The sequence below is a fragment of the Astatotilapia calliptera genome, chromosome 1 (assembly GCF_964374335.1).
Source record: "Astatotilapia calliptera chromosome 1, fAstCal68.1, whole genome shotgun sequence".
NCBI classification, from domain to species: domain Eukaryota; kingdom Metazoa; phylum Chordata; class Actinopteri; order Cichliformes; family Cichlidae; genus Astatotilapia; species Astatotilapia calliptera.
Window position 1 is genome coordinate 752143 of NC_137422.1, and position 23636 is coordinate 775778.

Genomic DNA, 23636 nt, shown 5'->3' on the forward strand with positions numbered 1-23636 from the left:
ATTGTTACCTGTGCTCTTTGTGATCCAGCTGGTGAGAGATCCACTGTAGCTCATGTATTCACTGTTTCCTCCTCCTCTCCTTACAGGGCCGGTCTGGACAGTGTTATATCATGCGTGATCATTTTAAAATATCTATACACATAAAACACGCACACCCACATGCATGTACAGTGACATATTATACCTTCTCCAGAATACTTTACATACTACAGCAACAGGTTTCGATCATGGTGCTGATCCGGAATCATTTCCTTGTTATTTATCTCCAGTGCTATAACAATAAAGTAATAAGATTTTTTTTTTGAAAAGTAATAAATATAAAATAATGTATTTATAATGATTCAGTTTGTTTGACTATCCACTCGGTGCAAGGCTTTCCGCCTTATTAGATGCTTAAACTTTAAAGATAATAATTTTGCTGCTATAAAATCAGCACTTGTCATATTTGAAATATAAATCTAATATAATCTGTTTCTTGATGTATTTTCTTTAAAATAAATGGGGCAGCACGGTGGCACGGTGGTTAGCACTGTTGCCGCACAGCAAGAAGGTCCTGAGTTCAATTCCACCATCAGGCCGGGGTCTTTCTGTGTGGAGTTTGCATGTTCTCCCCGTGTTTGCGTGGGTTCCCTCCGGGTACTCCGGCTTCCTTCCACCGTCCAAAGACATGCAGCTTGTGGGGATAGGTTAATTGGATAATCCAAATTGTCACTAGGTGTGAATGTGAGTGTGAATGGTTGTCTGTCCCTGTGTGTTGGCCCTGCGACAGACTGGCGACCTGTCCAGGGTGTACCCTGCCTCTCGCCCTATGACAGCTGGGATAGGCTCCAGCGCCCCCCGCGACCCTGAAAAGGAGAAGCGGAAGCGAATGGATGGATGATATATCTTCTGCTTGTTGCTTTTCCTTAGTAGTAGTTTCTTGGCAGCTACCTGATTCACACAGTTGATGTAGAGATGTGTCTGCTACTGGAACTCTGTGTGGCATTTATCTGGGGTGCTGTTTTGTGATTTCTGAGGCTGGTGACTTGGATGAATTTATCCTCAGCAGCAGAGGTGACTCTTGGTCTTCCTCTTCAGGGGCGGTCCTCATGTGAGCCAGTTTTGTTGTAGCGCCTGGTGGTTGTTACGACTGCATCCTTTTAACAGGAAGAAAAACCCAGACGATAAGGCTTTTCCTTACCACTTTTGGCAAACATGTGATCATTGGGGGGCGTCTGATTTTTGTTATTTTCTCCCTATTATTGCAGGGTCTTTACCTTATAATATAAAGTGCGACTTGCACTATAGAAATAAAATTGAATTGAAATGACATGTATATGGGAGGTGTACTTTTGGAGAATTAAAAGTAAACATGGTGATATTTTGTGCTCAGTATTTTTTATTATCTCAATTGAAAACACAAACAAGAAAAATCTTGAAAATAAATCTTCTTAATTTTTTTTAAACTGTTAATAACAAAGGATTTTTGTCATTTACTTTCAGAATGTTCAGTTTGACATTTTTGATAAATAGGGAAACCATTGTTTCTTAAGAGGGTGGTGTGTGTCAAAAAAAGAGTGCCAGGAGTCTTTCATGACGACTTTCATGAGGTTTTCCCAGCAGAACGTTGCAGTTCACAGAGATCGTCAGTTTAATACACGCCAGAAGCGCTTTTTATTGTCACTTATTGACGTGGCCTAAAAAGAAACATGCTGTAAAATCTTCCACAATGAAGACAAGGCAGAGTTTTCGACGTGGTGACGAACGCCACCACAAGCACTTGGGGGCGCTAGAGTTCAGAGAACAAGCATGCTGCATTTAAGGACGTTAGACTTTCAAAACTTTATTGTGACTCGTTCTTTTATCGGCCACAGATCTTAATAAATGACGGCGTAATAAAATGACATACTGATACAAATTTTTGTCTTGGAAAAACGATTTTATGTTAATAGGCTTTAGCATTATCAGCATGTGTGTACACAATCAAGCAATGTGACTTTTGTTAGAACAGTTTCACGCAATAGCTCGTGCATTAGTGACACTTATAGTCACTAACTATATAACTACTGCTGCTTTAATGTAAAGTGTTATTAACTATGGCAGAAAGAAGCTACGCTTTGGCTACATTTACACAGCAGATGAATTTAGACGTGTGAGTATGGTTTCACACGCAGCTTAAAGGCAGCACCGTCGGGCCCACGGGGGTGGAGGCGATTAGAAGATTTCTACGGAGCTGCCGTTGGGTCAAACCACTGTTAAACCCTTCGCGATCCTTCTTCTCGACAGACATTCTTGCCATGTCTAGATAATGGTGAGAGTCGGGCCACTACTGAACGCTAAGTGATAAAAAGCTACTGCGCTTTTCGATCGCTGTGAAATTCGTCCATGATCGACAGCGGGGGACGGCTTGATCGCCCGAAGGACCAACGACAGAGAATTGTTCAAGTGACGGCTTCAGTAAGACTGTTGCGATGCTACGTAGGCATCTGGAAGAAAAGGGCTTTTCTACCATGAGAGATTGCGCGTGAGCCCGGTTCTCTGGCGGAAAACGAGCTCTATCGACCCAGTCTTCAGTGTTTGTATCGAGACGATCGAGTCTTGCTTATCGCTTTTACCGACAGAGCTAATGAAGTTTGGGGGAATGGCAGGTCGAAGTCGAAGAGCCTGGTTTAGTGTTCTGTTGGGACTGGTTGTTGGGTTCACACTGGCTTCCAGGCTGATTTTACCCAAGGCGAGTGAGTTGAAGAAAGCTGGACAGAAAAGAAAAGCCAACTCTGCCGGGTGTGGGCTCAACGGGGGTCTCGGGAAAGAATACGGGGGAGTCTTGTGGCCTGAAGTTAACGGTTCACCGCCGACTGAGAAATCTGCTTCCAGATCGAACAATTTCCTATTTGTTGGCGTCATGACTGCCCAGAAGTACCTGAACAACCGTGCCGTGGCAGCACACAGGTATGTGACGCCACTTACAGAACAATGCCCGAACCTATCAATTTAATATAAAAGAACTAAACTTGGAAACGCACGGGCCTCTTGTACAGTAGCCTCTTCAGTTAACCGGCTATACGTATTATAACGTGAAACATAATGATATTTATATGTTAGCACACAAATATGCCACATTATGTGACACGTATAGCAATGTTCTGTCCGCTACCAGCTCGTATGGAGAGTAAAACTGCTTTAACTTCGACTGGTCGTGGCTGAGGAGGTAGACGAGATCGTCAGCTGTAGATAATCAAACTGGATCACGACGAAGTTCATCACAATTTCTTCTTTTCGTTTTGTTTTAACATATTAGCAAACAGTTGACCCTTTTAAGCAGACATACCTGATGGCAAACAGACAGGAAAAACCTTAAACTTTTAAAAATATATTTCTAACAAAAACATCAAAAATCAGTCTGTTATAGGCTTGAAAAGTGTGACCAGTTTTCTGAGAGCTTTACTTGCATGTAGTGCCCACTTCAAATTTCAATTGGATTCAAGTCTGGACATGTACAAGGTAATACCATAAACCCAGTTTTTGCTTTTTCGCTTTTCAAGCCATATTTTGCTTAATTTACTGCTGTGCTTAGGACGGTGATTCCTTTTTAAAGTTGTAAGTCCAGTTCAATTAAATCCAATTAAATTGACAAAGTCCCAGTTCACAACAATCTCAAGTCATTTCGTATCAAAAGGTATAGACCCTACAATTTAGAAGAAAGAGAAAACTGAGTAAAACCCAACAGCCAGATAATCTTTTATGAGCAAGTGGGGAAGTAAAAATAAAAAATGTTTCAACAGAAAGTTCAGGCCATGACCCAGGCGGAAAGAAAAGAGGAAAGTACTCTTCTTTCTTTAGTACCACAGTACTGTAGACAGCATGTGTGCCAAAAACTGTAGTTCATCTGGAAGTGATGAGAGCACATGGGTACATGTTGTTTTTTTGTTTTGTTTTTTATAAATGGTGAAGAAAAAAGATGGAACTGTGACTGCAGTGAACAAAAAGCAGTGTAAGATAATGTCTGACATGTTGTAAGGGTAAGTATTTAAAAGAAGTGTAGCAGTGTTACCTTTCAGGTTACTCTACATTAAAGATTACTTTTGCTTTTATGTTTATTTTTGGAGAGGAACCATATTCCATCAGTTTCAGTGTCATTAAAACGTTTAGATTTACAGTTTGAAATAATCTTTATTGTCCTTTACTGGCCAGTAATTCCCACAGAACTCGACTGTGGTTGTGGTGATATTGAGGCATAATGTGTAGGTACATAGACACCCTGTATGTGTGTATGTTTGTAGAAAGAGGCACTTACATGGTTTCCTAACTTATTTAATAAATAATACCATATACAGACAAAAGCTAACTTTCCTCTGATTGGCTGTTCCTTACTGTTTCCAGAGTTGAGATGTCCACATCTTCTCTAACTCTCACAGCCTTTGGTATTTCTCAAGCTGCTGGTAGAGCTATATCGTCACAATGGGCGTCTTCCTCTGCTTATCCACAACTACTATGTCATATTGGTCACCTACCACCAGCTTGCCCGTCTATACCTGGAAGTCTCACAGGATTTTAGCTTGGTCAGTCTCAACCAACCTAGGGTGTGTATCCCATTTTGACCTTGGGACATCTAGACCATACTCGGCATAGATGTTCCTTTATGCTATGCCAGCCATTTGGTAATGGTGTTCCAGTATGCCCTGTCTGTGCTGAAGTGTCTAAGGTGCATCTTTGCACAGGCTGCACCTGGGGTCTTGCCTGGTGTGGTAGACCCCAGACTCTATCGCTCTTGTGCTTAGGGCTTGTTCCTGTGCACCTTTCAGTCCAACTTTGGTCCAGCCATAGGATTGGCTACTTTTTCTATTGACCGGTGAAACGCGGCGTGCAGCGGCACATGAACAGTTACGGCCATTTTCCTGAAGTACTAATGGATCTATGTTGTTTTATCCTGAATAGTGCTTTTGGCACTCACTTGTCCTCAGCTTTCTATCTTCGGCGGAGAGTACAGTTATAGGGTGCTGGACGTGAGATGAAACCATCCATACGTAGTAAGGAGCTTTCTTGTCTTGTCATGATGATGTCTAAGGCAGATGTCATCATCACAAGAGCAGGACAGGGAGGAAAAAAGAAAGGTGGGGGATAGGGGGAGATGAAATAAAAGGATGGAGTACTCTGGTAAGAAAAAACAAACCTACAGCATCTGGAACACAAATTCCAAAATGCAGAGATGTACAAATCAGCAATGTTCTTGTAGTGTGAGAGAGCGTGTTAAGCCCCTTTTCCATTAGGACCTACTCTGATCAACTCTGAGTGGTTTTCCATTACAATCAAGTACCAGCTCATGTGCGTGGTCGCTGTAACGGTAATGCAGCTTAGCGTTGGTGGCGTAATTAATATGCGACATGAAAGGTACAACAAAGGTGGGCATCGAGGCAAGAATATACCCGCTGCCCGGTCTGTGACACGGGAAGTGGTGGTTTTGATTTTTGTAAATGAGACGCTCTTGTGACTCATCGAGTGATGTCACCGACCAGCCAATCAGTGGCATGCAGTCAGACATCATCACATTTTTGTACCTGCTCGTATCGCTGTGACCTATGACACCCGAACAGTGACAAGTCCGTCCGATCCATACAGCTTCTGCACACCTATCCCAGCAGTATAAGAAGGAAGCCCCAGGTCGGGTGCCCACGTCCACAGCGGTGCTGCTGCATTACAGCCAGCAAAGCCACATGAATGACCTTATACATTGTGACCTACGTGGAGCTGATGAAAGGCTTTTTCACAAAACTATTATTCTAGGTCCAGCCAATTTATACCTAGAGCTCTAGTGTTACCTGACTGTAGTGGAGTAGTTGTGGCATTTCGAGAATTACAATTCAGAGGCAGGACTGTTAATTTACTTCATCTGGTCCTGGGGCTCTATTGTTTAGGAGACGCCGTAGGGCTTCATGGAATTTGGATGTAGAAAGAGGTGAATCCAGAACCACAATCTGTTCGTCATTTAACTTTGGTGGATTTGTATTGTTAAGAAAGTTTGCAATGTCAGCGTTGGAGGGATTCATCTGTATAAAGTCTTTAAAAGATTCATTTATTTGTTGTCGATCATGAGTAATGTTCCCAGTGGAATCCTTTATAGAGTAAATAGTTTTCTTCCTTTTATAGCTTTAACAGGCTCTTTAGCAAGGACTTTTCCAGATTTATTACTATGTTTAAAGTCCTCCAAACGCAGCCTTTGCATCAGAAATTTTGTTCTCTCGTTAAATATTTCATTTTATTCTAGTTTTCTCAGGTTGTTAAATATGTGTGCTCTTGTGGTGAGCATAGGTATATTCTAATGATTGAATTGTTTGTGCTATTTCTAATACAAGCGGGGGTGGGGTTCCTTCTTATATGAGCAGTAAGATAATGTTTTGCCACACATTACTGCTTTTCTTGCTTCCCATAGAACACATGGCGATATTGCTGGTAGGTCATTACTATCTAAATACGTCACCCACTTGTTTTTGAATTATTTAAGGAAATCTTGTTCTTTCATTAATGATGTATTAAATCTCCAGGTCCTCGTGTCAGAGAGAGGTTGATTCCATCACTCTCAGCAATCATTCACCAGTATCTGAGTGTCTGTGATATCACTAACTCAAAGATAATCTAAGTGAGATCGTAAGTGCTGTACTCTGTACTCACCACCAGTGAGTGTACCAGTGGCCACTCTTTCAGTGACGAGCATTTGCACTACTGGCAAACAATGCTGCAAGTTTTAGTCATTACGTAACTGTACTGTTTAAACGGGAAACCTGCACCTCCAAGGACATTTTAACATGTGCCCTGGATAATGCAGGGATTGAACCACCAACCCTCTAGTGAATACAGTTAGTACCTCCTCAGCTACAGCCACCCACAAGGAGGACGTCATTAGACTAAAAAACCCAAATAAACCTAATCGAAACTTTAGAAATGGCTGTATCACCAATCTGGTACACTGGCCAGATATGCAACACCACACTTGTGGTTAGCAAATATGCAATTTGTGGTTAGTGTCTTGCCTAAGGATATTTGGCATGTAGACTAGAGCAGCCAGGAATCGAACCACCAACCTCCCATCTAGTAGTGCCTGCTGTAGCCACAGAGCAAAGTCGAATATTAAGGCTAAAGAGACAAGGAACTTGTTGAAGAGGACTTTAGTTACGTGGAGAGTTTTTGGCCGTTTGGACAAAGAAGCAGAGTTCTGCAAACTGTGTCAAAAGTGTGTTCCCAAAAAGGCAGGTAGCACCATAAAATGTTAACATCTTAAGTAGTGCCACCCTTGCACAGTGTGCAGTTGACAATATACGTGCACAATGCAATCCACAGACAATACCGAATTTTATTTGCACAGATACTTTTTCCCAGTCCATGCCTTGTGAGATAAAATAAAGTGGCACAGTGATATCACCAATGCAGCCGCCCATTTTATTCTAAAGGACATTATACCAGTAAGCACAGTTGAAAATGTTGGATTTTAAGCATGTTTTTAAAGTAATTGAATTCAGGTTGCCAACTCTTTAGCCATGAACCTTTCTGTCAGACGGCCTGTGCCCTGCTGTAAAGAGGTTAAAGAAACAGTTGAACAGCAAAGTCAAACATTGTTACCGTATCGGATTTGTGGCTACTCACAGGAGCCCGTTCAGTGAGAGACTGAGGTCACCAAAAAGCACCACTGAACCACACAGGAAGTCATTCCTGCCCGTGGCTCCCTGTACATCTCCTCCATCTAACACACTGTAAACACTGCAGTAGTTGCAGCCTTTCTGCACACGACGATGTTTACAGGTTAGAGTCGAATGTTAATCATATATATTCCACCGCTGTAATATTCGTTGTCAATATTCTTGATATTTATATTTGAGCGATTTGTATATATTGGTGCAGTTTGAATTGAACATTTGTCAAATCTGTAACATTCTGTTATTTAAATAGTTTAGTCTGTTACTGTTACACTCTTGGGGCAACTGTAACCCACATCCTTTTCTCAGGGATTAATAAAGAATTCTGATCTGGAGATGAACCTCACAGTTCGCTTTATTGAGACACTATTGGATCTTTTCTGTGTGTAAATGTATTGATTTTTATTTTTTTGTGGTAGGTAAATAACAGAATCGCTGTATTTTTCAGTTTTGTTTATTTTGTCCTTTGTTCACATTAGAAAGTTGTTTCCCAATAATCCAACACAATTTGAATCTATACAAAATAAATTGCACAGTATTGTTTTTTATTTTATTTTGTATTAATGTCGGCTGCAGTTATGTGATCTGTTTTTCTACTTTGTTTGCTTTTGTAACAGTTAACGCTTTTGTTTTCAGAATTAAGATTTTAGTTTTTCATACATAGAACACTTGTATAATATTCTGTAGTATGTGGTCACTTTGGGAGGTAGAACAGTTTGTCTACCAGTCCTGAAGGTCAGTGGTTTACTCTCTGGCTCTTCCAAGCTGCAGGGCTATATACTCTCTCAGATCTATAGGACAAAGGATGTTCAAAATGGGTCTTACAGACTCAAAATATGCCTATGCTGTAACCTACTGCACAGGCAAATCCTACCAGAACTATATGTATGATATGGGATCGTGTATACCTGTCCAGAGGATATGTGAAGACTGATCCACATGGTTTAGCTGCTGTATCCCAACCTCCGCCAAGCTGTGCATCTTAGGTGACATACAGTCCTCACTGCCCTATGCACTGCTCAGAAAATCAGTTTGTGCACTACTCAATATAGAAATGTATTTCTAGATCACAACAGTTTGGAGAAATGTCTGCCACCTTTAAAAAAAACAATTGGTTGGTGGGCGTCGGTGGACGCGTGGTTGTTATCCTCGGATTTTCGGTTCTCTTGGGTGCGGTGGAGGTCCGGGGCCTCCTGGGCATTTCCTTGTCTGCCTCTGGCTCTCATGGGGTGGGATTACTGCAGTCTCACCTTCACTTTTCAAGTCCGTTATATGACAAACACAGGCGTTCACGTCCTCTCTCTCTGGCACACACGCAGATGGTTTTTTTGGCTTTGTTTTGTTTTAAATTGTTACTGAAGACAATCAGAGGACAGGAATACCCCCAAAGAAGCAGGACCTGCTCCAAAACAGGCCTGTAATTGATAAACAGTTACATGTTGTTAAACCTCTTGAATTCAAGCCGGAAGTGTGCGCTTCAACCATAACTTGTTTGATTTAAACTCCGATGTGGTGCTATACAGAGGCAAAATGACTAAAACTGTTATTGTCACAATATTTGATGTTTAGCAGGAATATTATTGGAAGGTTATGATGCAAATTAGGAATATCACTAAAATATGAGCTTTCTACCTCTGAAATAGCCGCTGGTTTCTAAATGCTGAACATTTATGACTGTGCCACCTGTTTCAGCCATATCCAGATGAATGTACCTAGTGGTGTCCTCTGCAGAATACACACTTGTTTTTGGTTGTCTTAGACATATCATCATAACACCAGTCCTCTCCTTTTGTCTGTGTTGATTACAGGACATGGGCACAGACAATTCCAGGTCGTGTGGAGTTCTTCTCCAGTGAAGGATCTGACACCTCCATACCGATCCCGATAGTGGCTCTGAAGAATGTAGATGACTCATACCCTCCCCAAAAGAAGTCCTTCATGATGCTTAAGTACATGCATGACTATTACCTGGATAAGTATGAATGGTTTATGAGGGCTGATGATGATGTCTACATCAAGAGTGAGAAGCTCGAGAGCTTCCTGCGCAGCCTCAATAGTAGTGAGGCCATCTTTCTGGGTCAAACGGGAATGGGGGCCCGGGATGAGCTTGGGAAACTGGCTCTGGAGCCTGGGGAGAACTTCTGTATGGGTGGGCCAGGCGTCATCATGAGCCGTGAAGTTCTTAAGAGGATGGTACCCCATATCAGAGAGTGTTTACAGGAGATGTACACTACCCATGAAGATGTGGAGGTGGGCCGGTGTGTCAGGAGATTTGCAGGTGTTCAGTGTGTCTGGTCGTATGAGGTAAGGTGTTTGTTTATTTATTTATCTGTGTAGTAATTTAGTTGTTGTACACAGGGCTTCCAAGTGTGAGGTGCAAGGGAGTTATGGGTGGATTTGAGTGTATGTGGGCAGAGGAAGTGGTATAGGATTTATCTGGAAGGATTTAAGACCGATTTAGCGCAACATGCTGTTGTCTCTGAATACACTTCCATAAATTCACTTAGTAATCACAACAAAAGGCTTCAGTGTCTTTACTACCTGTATTGGGATGCATTACAAAAGTGCTAACACTGTATACTTTTAATGGTGCCAGTTGACATACAACATATTTTAGTGTAAAACAAGTCAAAAATGTAGCCGGCTCCATACAAGCTGACTCCAGGCAACATTATGCTTCCATTTCCATTTTCCATGGACCCTGTATGACAGCTGTGCTAATATTACAACCCCAATTAAACTGGAAAGAAACCAATCGTTTGCAAGTCCCAGGAACCCATATTTTATTCACAAAGTAACATAATAAACACATAATAAACATAATAAACTGAAAAAATGTGGCATGTTAAGAGTAATATTAGCTGAATTTGATTAGTTCAACAGTTTTTTGGTTTTTTTTGGGGGGGGGGGGGTTTGGCCTTTATTGGAGAGAGACAGGAAAGCGGGGAGAGAGAGGGGGGAGAACCGGGCCTACGTTCAGCTGCTCATCCCACTGGGCTAAACTGGAGCACGAGAACAACAGTTTTCAAAAAGATTGAGATGGGGTGCAACAATAAGGTGGACAAGTAAGTGGTAACTGACCAGTTGCCAGTGTCAGAAGTAAAGATGGGTTAACGTTCACCAGTACATAAAAACTGCATCTACAAATTAAAATTGCAAAGACGTTGAATATCTCATCATCTATATCAGGGATGTCACAGTCACATACATCAGAGGGCCAAAAAACAAATTTGCTACAAGCTGAGGGCCGGACTGGTTCAATGTGTATTAAAACATTAAAATGATTGCACATAACCTATTGAACCAAGACCTAACACAGTGTACTGTATATTATTTAACGATTAAATTAATAATCCAATATTTTCTGATGGCTCTGTCAGTTATTTCCAAAGAAAACATTTTCAACAGGCAAACAGCAAAAAAGTAAATGTCATTCATAAAGAAAATAAAATATGCTCCTTAATATCAAGATGAATGCATAAATGAAGTTGCATGCATTGTAAACTGAAAGTGCAATATTGTGCTGCTCTGTGATCCAGTTACTGCTTTCCAATAGTAAAAAGAGAAAATTGAAAAAAAATAATCAAACCAGTTGTATTCTGTCTCATGGCTCTTATCTGCAATTTTCCCTGAGTCCATTAACTGAAAAATACATATAAATAAATAAAATACAATAAGATAAAATACAAAAATCTATGGCACACAGACAAAACAATACTTCAAAGAAAAATCCCGTCTTGTAGAAACAAATGTAAAAAATGTAACTGAATTAAAAACTAGAAATGCGTAAATGTTCTGCTCACTGATACTTGGTGGTGTCTCATCTGTTGTACGAGTTCATCAATGTTCGGGGTCGGGCTCTGAGCTGAGGAAGTCCTCAGGATTGAGTCAAGGTGTTTATCAGTAAGACGGCTCCGGTGTGATGTTTTTAGCTTCATCAAAGAGAACAACTGTTCACACAGGTATGTGCTGCCAAACATGGAGAGTGATAGGTTTGTAGCTTGAACCCATCCGCTGGAACGTTGAAGACAATATAATTACACTGCTAAGCAAGACACAAATAGGCAAAGTTCTTCATGTTACTCGTGCACGGGAGAGACCGGACAGAGTGCCGTTCCTCCACTTGACCCCAGTTGCTCTCGTCCGTTCTCCCGTACCACTGTCCTTTTATTGAGGTTACATGAATATGCATAGGTTCATTAACATGTGATGTCTACATACACACAAAGAGTACCTTGTGTGTGTGTGTGTGTGTGTGGTACTGCTGATCAAAGGGTCATAAAAGCACACAAGCAAACATCCTTGGTCAGGAAGAGGGTAGACCCCCCCCCTCATCCTAGATAACACAGTAAGGAAGTCCAGCAGTTCATTTATACACAAAAAGCACTTAAACTAAAACAGACGTAACTACGTTAATCCTACTATAAAACAATAAGAGAAGGTATGACCTCTCTCATGCTCCCAGGATGTAGGTGTGGAATGCACACCAAGCCTCTGTAGCCTGTTAAAGATCACACAACTTATCACTACACAATTGATTATACACCTCTAAGCATCTATGGTTAAATATTTCTAAGCATAAATGACAATCAACAATACAAAACCTGAGCGTCTGAGCAGCTTGGATGCGCAGCTGCGGCATTGTGTCGGGGATGAAACGTGCAAACTCGGCGGCACCCGCTCTCTCATATTTTCCCCTCAGTGTGTCATTGCACTGGAGCTCAATCGACTCCATCTGGAGGTTCGGTGGTGCGCTTTCCACATCAACTCCAAAAGGATTGGCAAGTAGTTCAAACCTGCTTCTTTGAGCTTCAAAGTCAGCAGATCGGCGTCGGAACTCGGCGGCAAGTATGTTGAGCGGTAGAGCGCTTCTCTTTCGTGGTCTGGCAGCTGGGGAAGTGGCTCAAGGTTTCTTTCTGCGTCTCCCACAGACTCAGCTTGGTTTGAAACGCCGTCACCGTACTGCACATATCAGAGATGACACGCCCCCGTCCCTGCAGTTGCAGGTTCATCACGTTCAGATGGCTTGTGATGTCGCACAGAAACGCCATTTCACACATAAATGTTTCATCTCAAAGCTCTGTTGTGTCTTTCCTTTTGCTTTCCATGAACAGACAGATCTCCTCACGAAGCTCGAAACATCTTTGCAGCACCTTTCCCTGGCTTAGCCATCGCACATCTGTGTGATAGGGCAAGTCACCATGCTCTGTATCTAACGCTCCCAGAAATGCCCTGAACTGGCGGTGATTTAAACTTCTGATGAAGTTAACTGCGCGCGTTATGATGGTCATTACATGTCACATAACGACTCCTGGTGTATTATGCAGTGATAAGCTGTCAGCTCCTCTGTGACATTTTCGTCCTGCATCCTCTCACGTATCCTTGCCACCAATCCACTCCTGTGTCCACTAGGGATGGGTATTGTTTAGGTTTTATCCGATACTGGTGCCAAATCGGTACTTTTGAAACGGTGCCGGTGCTCAAACGGTGCTCAAACCGGTGCTTAAAGAATAGAGAACACAAAATTGGTCCAAAAACCTCTCATGCTCAGCTGTTTTTTGTAAAAAGATAACAAGGTTAGCCTTTTCTGCAGCTATGGGGCATATATGGTATCACTCTTGGCTGGAAGCGGTGCTTAAACAATGGAAAAAACACAAACTTTGTCCTAAACCTCTCATGTTTAACTGTTTTCCACTTTTTCTTTGGTCATTTTAGCCTTTTTGGCCATTGTGAAGGGAGCATCTGCCATCAAACAAGAAGACAGCAGCATGTAGCTATGATGATGTTTGCTAGTTCACCTTACATGCATTAATGTAATAACGTGGTTAGCCTACTCAACGTAAATTACACTCGAACAACATTAAGCTACTCACGCAGAGAAGCTGCTGCTGCATCATCATCCGTCATCATTTCTGCTACACTGGCAGGGCGGGGCCAGGACTCTCCTCTTCGTGTTTTTTGGGGGATGTTGCATAACAGGCAACCCACCCGCAGTAGATGTGCACGGTGTGAGGTCTCGCAGCAAGCTATCAAATACGGCGCATTTCTGGGCTTTTAAAAAAAACGCTATGCGTCGCCAGGTGTTTCATCAGATTCGAGGTGTTACCTCCTTTGACAGTATCACAGTATCAGCTTAAAGCACTTGTTGCTGCTGAGTTTGCTCTAAAAGAACATACGTACCTGGGCCCGCCTACTATTCTCGGAAACGTAAAATGATTGGCTAGAATCTAAAGTGTATCACAGCTCAGGAAAAAAAAGCACCGAAATGTGCGCTGCTTTTCGGTCTGGTTACTACCGTTTATGTCAGAACCGGTGCCATCATGGCACCGGACACCGGTACCCATCCCTAGTGTCCACACACCGCGGGTGCTCCGTCTGTTGTCAATCCCACGGGTTTTTCCCAAGGCAGTCCCATCTCATTTACACATCTGGATGCCTCGTCATACAGATCTTGTCCTGTACTCGTGCCATGCATCGGACGTAACGCCAAAAACTCTTCTGTTACGGTCAGGCTGCAGTCCACTCCACGAATGAAAATTGACAACTGGGCAATGTCAGTTGTGTCAGTGCTCTCATCCACAGCAAGGGAATATGCAGTGAAATCTTTTCCCTTTTCCACAAGCTGTTCTTTTAGATTGGTGGACAGCTGGTCTACACGTTCAGCAACGGTGTTTCTGCTCAGGCTCACGTTTGACAGAGATCAGCATGGGTAGCGTTTGGCTATGAAACCGTATACACAACAAACAATGCACCCTGGACTGGCAATGTCAGCTACGGTAGCTTTTGAATCAGTCCGTACAAGCCAGTAAATTGACGGATTCTTATACAGCACTTTTCTGTTCTCCTGAAGCACTTAAAGCCACTTGAGACGGGCGACCCCTTCATAAAAAGAAACTGAAATATTATTGTAAAAATTGTGGCTGATAACAATAATATGATTTTCCTTTGTTGATATACATGTTATTTTGGCTGGACACAAATCTCATGTGAAAGAACTCATATTGCCATCACAGACAGATTTCCAGTCTCTTAGACAGACAGGTGTAATACCGCTTATTGATTAAACAGTGGAATCAAATTATACCTGGAAAAACCTAGATTGGTCCATCCCATCGCTATACTTCACTTTCTCTTGTATTCGTGGCTTTGTCATTTGTGTACTTCTTAATAACTTATTTGGAGAGAAACCTTTTGCTGCCATTGAGCTTCTCCTGCACTCTCTGCACATTCTGAAAGAAAACAGTACGAGACTTTTAATTGTCACTGAAGTTCAAAAACAGCCAAACCCAGTAATGACAGGGTGAACTTTTGTTTTGATGTTCTTTTTTTATATTATGCAACAATACAGTGCAGTATTTCCCTTCTTGCTTTTTTATTTATTTATTTGTTTTTATTTTTGCATATTTGTCACACTTGACTGTTTCAGATTATCAAGCATATTTCAGTATGCTTTAACACAGGATACAAAGAGATCCCAAATACTTTCAAAATGCAGTTTGATAATTTCATCTGTTTTTTAGGAGACCTGAAATGTTCCTGTCTCTAAAGTAGTTCGTGTCGATGCCTGTTGGTTAAATGTGCTCTACGCTGTAAGTAAAATAGACTTACTGGTCAATGCAAAAGTTTCAGGTGTTATTGAGGTACATTTTTTTTTTACTTCTAAAAAAAACAATTATCTAACACAATGCAGTGGGTTACGTGCTGAACATAGAAAAGAGAAAGAAAGTACTGATCCAATACCATTAGCATCTTTGGTGTCGATATTTAGATCAGCCTGGTCAGCTCTATTTCAGTGTATTTGAGCAGGATCTGGCTTCTTTGTGCATGTGCCTGCTGAGTTCTAAGTGTTGCATCTCTGAAAACAGTGATTTTCATTTGCTTCTCTCATGCAGTAGTTTAATGCAATCAAAAACGAATATGAAGCATTTTACGTTCCGTACCGCTCAATGTCACACAGTGAAGGAAAGCGCTAATTAATAAACTGAAATAACAATAAAGTGTATTTGAAACGGTTTCCTCCTGCCGTTACTTTAACGGACATTATACCCAACCCAGGCTCCAAATGTCTGACTACTCATAAAACTATAATGCTTCTAAAGCTCACAAAACAATGAAGAATGTTATGTCTTAACGATGTACAGAGTAAAATATATCTGCCACATTGAAGCGTCGAGGGTTTCAACTAGCTGGTGCTGGAGGTCTTAGTTGCATGGAAGCCAATTTCCATTGTTAAGAGGGGGAAAAAAAGATGTCTCAAATGCAAAAGTAGAACCACAGAATTGTTACTTTGGTTCTGTCACTGCAGTAAAGGCCGTACTGGCTGTCCAGAGGCACTTAGAGGCATTCAGCCAAGTCTGGATCTACTCACTGTCCTAGTGTGTCTGGTGAGACTGATTCAGTCTCACCAGTGTTAGGGGATCTAGTAAGATCCCCTAACACTGGTGAGACTGATCAGTCTCACCAGTGTTAGGGGATATAGTAAGATCCAGACCTCTGTCACACTGAATTTATCTGTTTTGTGTTTACTATTTGCTGTTACTGTCAGAACTAGAATTTCCTGTGATTTCTAGTGTAGGCAGTGTCGGTGTTTGGCTGCTGTTACTGGAGCAGAGACTTCAAATGGCTGTTAGCAAATATAGTATAAAATCTCGTTTTCTATCATAATTCAGTCTCATTGTGGAAAGAACCACAGTCTGTGACGGCACCTTTAACAATCAATGCCTATAACTCATCTGATTAATCAGGCCTATAAATTTGTTTGTCACAGAACCATAAACTGACAAAGTTCTGGCCTCTGACAATAAAGTATGAAGAAAAGTGATGCCATAAATAGCTTTTCTTTACCAGTGAACTTCATTAAACTGTAGTTAACAGATAAAGAGCCCTCAATAAAGGCATCTGACGTAGTCTGTAGTTGTGTTTTTGATGGATGACATTGATCTGCTGTCCTCAGCAGTACAAAGACTGTTTCTTCTCCTGCCATGCATGCCAGCTCAAAAAGAAACTTCCAGCCCTGCTAATGGGAATCACAAGGCTGCACTGCTTTGAATCCTCCTCCTAATCCTAATTTTTACTGAGTGGTCAGCAGGGCTGTCAAACCAGCACACTCTGTAATGTGCTGCTCTCCACCTGCCAACAACCACACCATTATATTTCTGCATGCATGTTCTGAGTAGGTTTTCATCACAAGGGCGGTTAGCATCGGGTCCAAACACCCATCTCGTGCTTGTTTTGGTCTGTAACATAATATAACAACTTTGCTGGATGCAAGCTGGCTCTTCAGGTTGCATGGTTGTTATAGGTTTTCTTGATGTTGTCTTTTCTTCTAGTTAACACCATATACAGGCTAACAGTCTTTGTCTAACTTACAGATTCACTAGTTCCAGTTCCACAGGTGGGATTACTCTAATTCTTGGTCACATGGGGATTTTCCAAGTCCTGTATTAACACGTTCCACTCAGTGCAGTATTTTTTTGTCTCGCTCAGCAGCTTCTGAGAGCTAACGGCTAACAGCATTGGATGCTCAGATGGCTTAGAAGCACATACTGGTTCACTTGATTGAATATATGATTTGGTCAGCTGGCAAGGTCTTCTAGATTTGTGTGAATAGAACCAAACTGGCATGCTACTTTATGGGCCATTGTAAGAGCACATAAACAGGATCTACTCCAGTTTGGAATTCTAGCTTAAAGACAGCTCTGTGGATGTCAGCAATTTCTATTTATCACACTGTTTGTTCCAGAAAAGGACTGCATCGAGGGCAGGAGGACGATATGTTTTCATAACTAAAATTGATTGCATCACTATTTGACAATCCTTGAGCTTTAAGATTAGAAGCAACAATGAGTTCTGCTGAGGCTTAGCTAGCAGACAGAAAAATGGAGGCCACTGAAACTCGGCCTTGTGAAGCATGGAGCTGACTTTGTGCTGAGTAGATTCTGTGAGTCTCCCTGTCTGAACAGTTGATTCCCAGCAGACTATATGTAGATTATGCAGGAGCTGCTGCTTCTGAGTTTCAGATATGAGTGACAGCTCGTTCAGCAGCTTTGAATACGGATGTGCATGTTTATTGGCATATCAATATTTGCTTTGACTTAATAGTGCTGTTGTGTAAACAGCAGTTCAAGCAGAGGGACTGTATACCTTGTGTATACTGTATACACTATTTATTTATTTATTTATTTTTTCTACCATAACACACCATTTTTGCCTTCCCTTTCAAAATAAATTCATCCATGACTGCCTAAGATTTGCTCTCCTTTCTCTTCCACCTGTGCAGACTTGAAGTGCACTAATGTTTTCCATATTCTTGCTCTCTCCTCGTGCTGCTTCCTTCAGTGGAAATGGTTGTCTCACCAAAACTACTGGTTCTTACAGTAGATCCTCAAACTTTATAGTTAAGTTGTTTTAAAATCCGAGGTGTCCTGCTTTTATTCTGTTATTTGCAAGGAGAGGTCTTTTAGGCACTAGTGGTCACAGCATAAACCTGTGACAGAAGTGTTAGACAGCTGGCTATTTTTTATTTCAGATATGTGTGATATATCCAGTAATTGTCAGATTGTTTAGACTCATTTCACAATGGTGATAACAGAAGGGCTGCAGACTGACACGGGCAGTAAAAGTAAACGAACATGGAGACAAACTGACTTCCACAGGGAAAGCACCACCACACCACATCAGACCAAAACTAAATAAGAAGCAAAAAAAACCCCCAAAAGTACTTAAAGTAATTTGATGATTACTGCAGTTATGATGCTAGTGCAAAACAGCACGCTGGGTTTAATTGTCCTAACAGCCTTGTATGATGTATGATATGCATTTATATGATAAGTAAGCTCTAATAGTAGAATGGCTCATTTAAAACATAGAAAGAAATAACGCAGCACGGTGGTTAGCACTGTTGCCGCACAGCAAGAAGGTCCTGAGTTCAATTCCACCATCAGGCCGGGGTCTTTCTGTGTGGAGTTTGCATGTTCTCCCCGTGTTTGCGTGGGTTCTCTCCGGGTACTCCGGCTTCCTCCCACCGTCCAAAGACATGCAGCTTGTGGGGATAGGTTAATTGGATAATCCAAAATTGCCACTAGGTGTGAATGTGTGAGTGAATGTGAGTGTGAATGGTTGTCTGTCCCTGTGTGTTGGCCCTGCGACAGACTGGCGACCTGTCCAGGGTGTACCCCGCCTCTCGCCCTATGACAGCTGGGATAGGCTCCAGCGCCCCCCGCAGCCCTGAAAAGGATAAGCAGAAGCGAATGGATGGATGGATGGAAGAAATAACGCAGTGTTACCACCAGTGTAGGACTAGAAGACAACAAAAACAGCGTAATATTAAAACAGTTGCAACCATTAGTGCCAGCTCTACCTGTTAACACAAAACAAAGATTCTCCAAGGAAGTTGGGTAAATTGCCTTACCTGTTCACTTTAGAAAACACAAGTGGATTATTTAATCTGGGTCGGTTAAATCAGTTCTTGCTGTATTTAAACAAAACCAAATATGTTTAAGTGCTTTCCCATTGATATTTATGTTGTCTTGTTATCTTCATGCTGAAGAAATGCTCAGAACGACTTTAGTAGACAAAAGTGCCAAGCTTTAACAAAATATCTTTAGTTGTTGGACGTCATGTTTTACCATTTTCTACTCTTATTAATTAAAGTCAGTCACTATTAATAATAGTCAGATCTGTAACACAATAATTAACTAGTATCCAAGTTATACAAATGTCTGTAAGGAAAGGTTTCCCACGACACTACTGGTCAGATGGAGAGTTAGATTTTTTTTTTAATGCTTCCGTCCTCGTGATTTCACAGCTTCTGAGAGGGTGAAGCAGGAAAGACCTGCCCCACAGCAGAGCCTGCGTATTTAACCATCATATTTTGACACACTGATGAGACCCCTAAACACAGAGTGAAAATGTGGATTTTAAAATTCAGATTTGTTTCTGTAATGGTGGCATTGTTTAGGGCGAGGAGTATATTTATGGGCTTGATGTGTGCATATTAGAAGGATTTGTCGTCTTTAGCTTTTCCTACAGCCATAACCCAGTTCCTGTTTATCTGGCTTCCTTGGGCGGTGCTCACTAAATGCTAGCTGCTTGGACCTTCACAACTCCACAAATATGCTGCTGCCCACCACACATCTATAATTACATTCAACAATAAAAAAAAAAATAAAAAAAAAGACCAATATTGGTTCGTCCGTTGCTTTTCTGGGCGGTTCTCATTTAGCCTTTTGTCTCGATGTAACATAGCTGTGGATCCGCCCATGTTCCCTTCTGTGAAGCAGCTGTCATCTGCTGCCTTCTTATTAGACTAACTGCTGTGGGCCTGAAGTGACAGGAAGGCCTTACTCGTATCATAATTAATCAGACTGGAAAAACCTCAGTCTGCCACTGCAGGTCATTTTGGCAAACACTACAGTGTCATAGCTACTTTGCTGGCAAAAAAGAAGACAAAGACACTAGGTGGGGGCAGCTATGAAGAGGATGAACTCTAGAAGATGACATACCTGTGGAGGTATGGAGATGTTTAGGAGAGAGCAGTTGACTTCTTGACCAGATTATTTAATAACTCAATTTTGGAAAGTAATCTCTGAGAAATGGAAAAGACGTGTACTGGTACCAATGTTCAAGAACAAAGGTGAACAGCTCAACAAGTACCATTAGAAATATTTTCACATGTAAAAGTAAGTATAGCAAAACAAGTGAAGATAATGAAAAATATCCATTCTATTGACTGAGTCTGGAATAAAGACTGAGTCATTTTGCAAGTGCCGTTATGGCATGGTTGGTAGTCTGATACAACACGCTAACTGTACTTATATATTATACAAATTTTTGCTCAATGTAGCATAAATATGAGATATTCATATTCAGGCACTGCCTGAAGTGGGACAATGGACCAAAAGAGTATGTGATCTCTGAAGCTAAAATTTCACAGCAGTTAACTCTGGGCCATCATTTTTTCAGGCAAGTCTGATATTGTGAGCAGCAGTATGTATTCATGCCAAGAAAAAGGCGCTTGCTTTTAACGCCAGAGGAGGAACCAACGGTCATCTGGCAGAGAACATATCTCTGCTGGTTCAGAGTCCAGTGGCTGTGTGCTTTATTCCGCTGCATCTCATGATCTGCATTGTGCTTGGTGAAGTAAGGCTAGAATGCAGTTGCCCAGCTGGTAGTGGTGTAACTGTGTGGGAGACAGTTTCTTGGCGCAGTTTGCTGGGCCTGTCCTTGCCTTTAGGCCTATAGTGTACCAGTCTCTGGATGGATACTTTCAGCAGGATAGCACAACCTGTCACAAAGGTCAAATCACCTCGAGTTGGATTATTAAAGTTCACTGTACTCAAATAGTGCCCAAATCTCAATTCAATGAGGTGCCTTGGGGAAATGGTGGAAAGAGGGATTCCTGCATCATGAATATGAAGCTGACAAATGTGTAGCATTTCATAGCACATAGCTCTGCAACAGAGCTGATGACCACGCCCATATAGAGTTGATGACCACGCCCATATAGAGCTGATGACCACGCCCATATAGAGCTGATGACCACGCCCATATGTAGCTGTGGACAGTTGCCTAAACTTCTCTGCCTCAAAGCCACAATCTTGCCCTAGCACAGTAAAAGACAACATTAGCAGTGGTATTGTAACTGATGAACAAATACAGGAAAATAAGTATGCTGCAGTGATTTTGACTCATCCTATCAGGGTTAGATTGAAGCTGTGAGGGAGTAGTGGGGAATGTCTTGGATTATTTTTCTGTTCTACATTTCGGTCCTATCAGAGCTCAGTAGTGATATATTCAATATAACACGAGCTCCATAGTTAGCTGGAACCAAAGTGATGGGAAAGATGCACACGTTATGTAGCACCAAAGCACAACAGCAGCTGCCTCAAGGAGCTTTATATTGTAAGGCAAAGACCCTCCAGCGTGTACACTGAGTCTATCTTTGAAAGTACACCAATATTTTGGCAGAAGATGAGCAATTCTGTAGTTCTGCTTTTGCTTGGAAGCGTGTTGTTGTGTAGTCCTCTCTCATAGTTTATCTACATGTAAAGTGCTGAATGTACTCTATACCTCCAAGATGGTTCTGTTTATTATTACAGTACAGAGAGTGCACCATGCACACACATCCTCAGAGATGGAGCTCTAGTGTTCATGTGTAATAAAGAAAAACAACATTAATGAATGCCATTATTGTCTGATCACGACTGTACTCAAAGATGTGTTACTGTTTAGTCAAGACTAAAGCAAATGAAGCACATTTATAGTAGGAATCAGCTTTTCAAGGTGACTGTGCACAACTGTGAGCAAGATCAGCTCACATAAAGTACAGCAAGCGTATGTGTTGTCAGAAATGCTTGGATTGTCTTATAATTGTGATAGTACCATTTGAGTGCAGGCTTACTTGTGGTTCCTACGATATTTAAAATTAGATTTGCGAGACAGACGCCCTCCACTTTTAAGATTGGCTTAAAACGTTACTATACTGCCACAGGTCTAGGCTCCTGGGGATTCCCATGATGCACTGGGTGTTTCTTCTTCACTCACTGTCTATTCATACACACGTTGCACTTAATCATTACTTATTATTTATCTCTGGCTGTCTTCAACATTGTGTCTTTTGTTCTGTCTTGCTCTTATCACCCCAATCAGTCATGGCCGTTGGCTGCCGCTCCCTGAGCCTGGATCTGCCAGAGGTTTCTTCAAAGGAAGCTTTTACTTCCCACTGTGTGAAATTTGGTTCAGCTTTTGTTATTATTTACTTTATGAAGTTAGTTTTTGTCATGGTCTTAACCCCTTAATCTTCTCTGTATTATCTTTCATACATACAGATAATGTTACATTATCAGTGTTTTTCCCTCCCTTGAAAAACCAAAACAACTTGCACAATATATTTTTAAGCAGGGGGGGCAGATGTAGGAAATATGAATCTTGACTTTTATTTTTAATTTGTCACTACAGTTAAATAAACACTGCGTTTTCAAAAATTTTCTGACAAGTATTTGTTTCAGGCTTTAAAGGTTAAGTCTCTATTTTTCACATAATAGCTCGTATCTCCCATCTCGCCTGGGTAGGCTGAACTGAAGAAGACATCTGGATAGTGGACTGAGGGAACAAAGAGCCTTTTCTGTTTTCTGTCACCCATCCAATCCTCAGATGACACACAAACGAAGGGGTCTGTTCAAATTTCACTTTAGGCCTCTTACTATGCTGGAGTAGTGTAGTCCGTGGCAGTGATAATGGTACTAATCAAGGCGATCCTAGTGTTGCAATGCACCACACAAAGGCTAAGTTACACCATTCTGCCCTTTCTGTGTAGTTGGATTAGTTTTTGAACGCCATCTTGTGCAAGTACAGAACATGGCATAATCGGGTTGGTTGGTTGTGGCTTAAATTAGACTTAAATTAGTTTATGTGAGCTGACTGGTAACAAAACTAATAACTCAGGGGAAAGTCCGTCTAAAGCAGGGGTGCTCACACTTTTTCCGCATGTGAGCTACTTATAAAATGACCAAGTCAAAATGATCTACCCACTACAAAAATCCAAAACATATACTTATTTATAAATATATTGAGGATTCTTTATCTACAATGTATATACATGCATAACCGCAATATCCAATATTTCACAACACAATTAACAATGTAAATTTTTTGTCATTACCTGAGTTTACTCTGATGACTTGCACTGAATTGAATCAGCCAGGGATGCATAGTCCGGACAGTAGCTGCTGACGGCCAGCCTCAAACACACTTCCAAATGTTCATCAGTCATGGTGGAACGGTACTTGGACTTAATGATGTTCATGTGGGAAAATGATGACTCACATAAATAAGTGGAGCCGAATAATGCAGTCAAAGAGGCAGCACATTTCCTCATGTTGGGGTACTTTACTTCTGTGAGTAAGTTCCAGAACTGTCCATGATCTCTGGACTTCAGCTCAATGTCGGCTTGTAGTGTCAAAATCTCATCTT

General features: G+C 41.5%; 1 protein-coding gene across 1 annotated transcript in view; it reads left to right on the plus strand.

The window, feature by feature from the left end:
* The first annotated feature begins 2201 nt into the window (after positions 1–2201).
* chsy1 (chondroitin sulfate synthase 1) overlaps positions 2202–23636 on the plus strand; it is a 33654-nt gene continuing 12219 nt past the window's right edge. The window contains exons 1-2 of the mRNA XM_026182265.2: positions 2202–2928; positions 9473–9968. Of these exons, the coding sequence (XP_026038050.1) occupies positions 2606–2928; positions 9473–9968 (819 nt within the window). The 5' untranslated portion in view covers positions 2202–2605. The remainder of the gene's footprint in view (positions 2929–9472; positions 9969–23636) is intronic.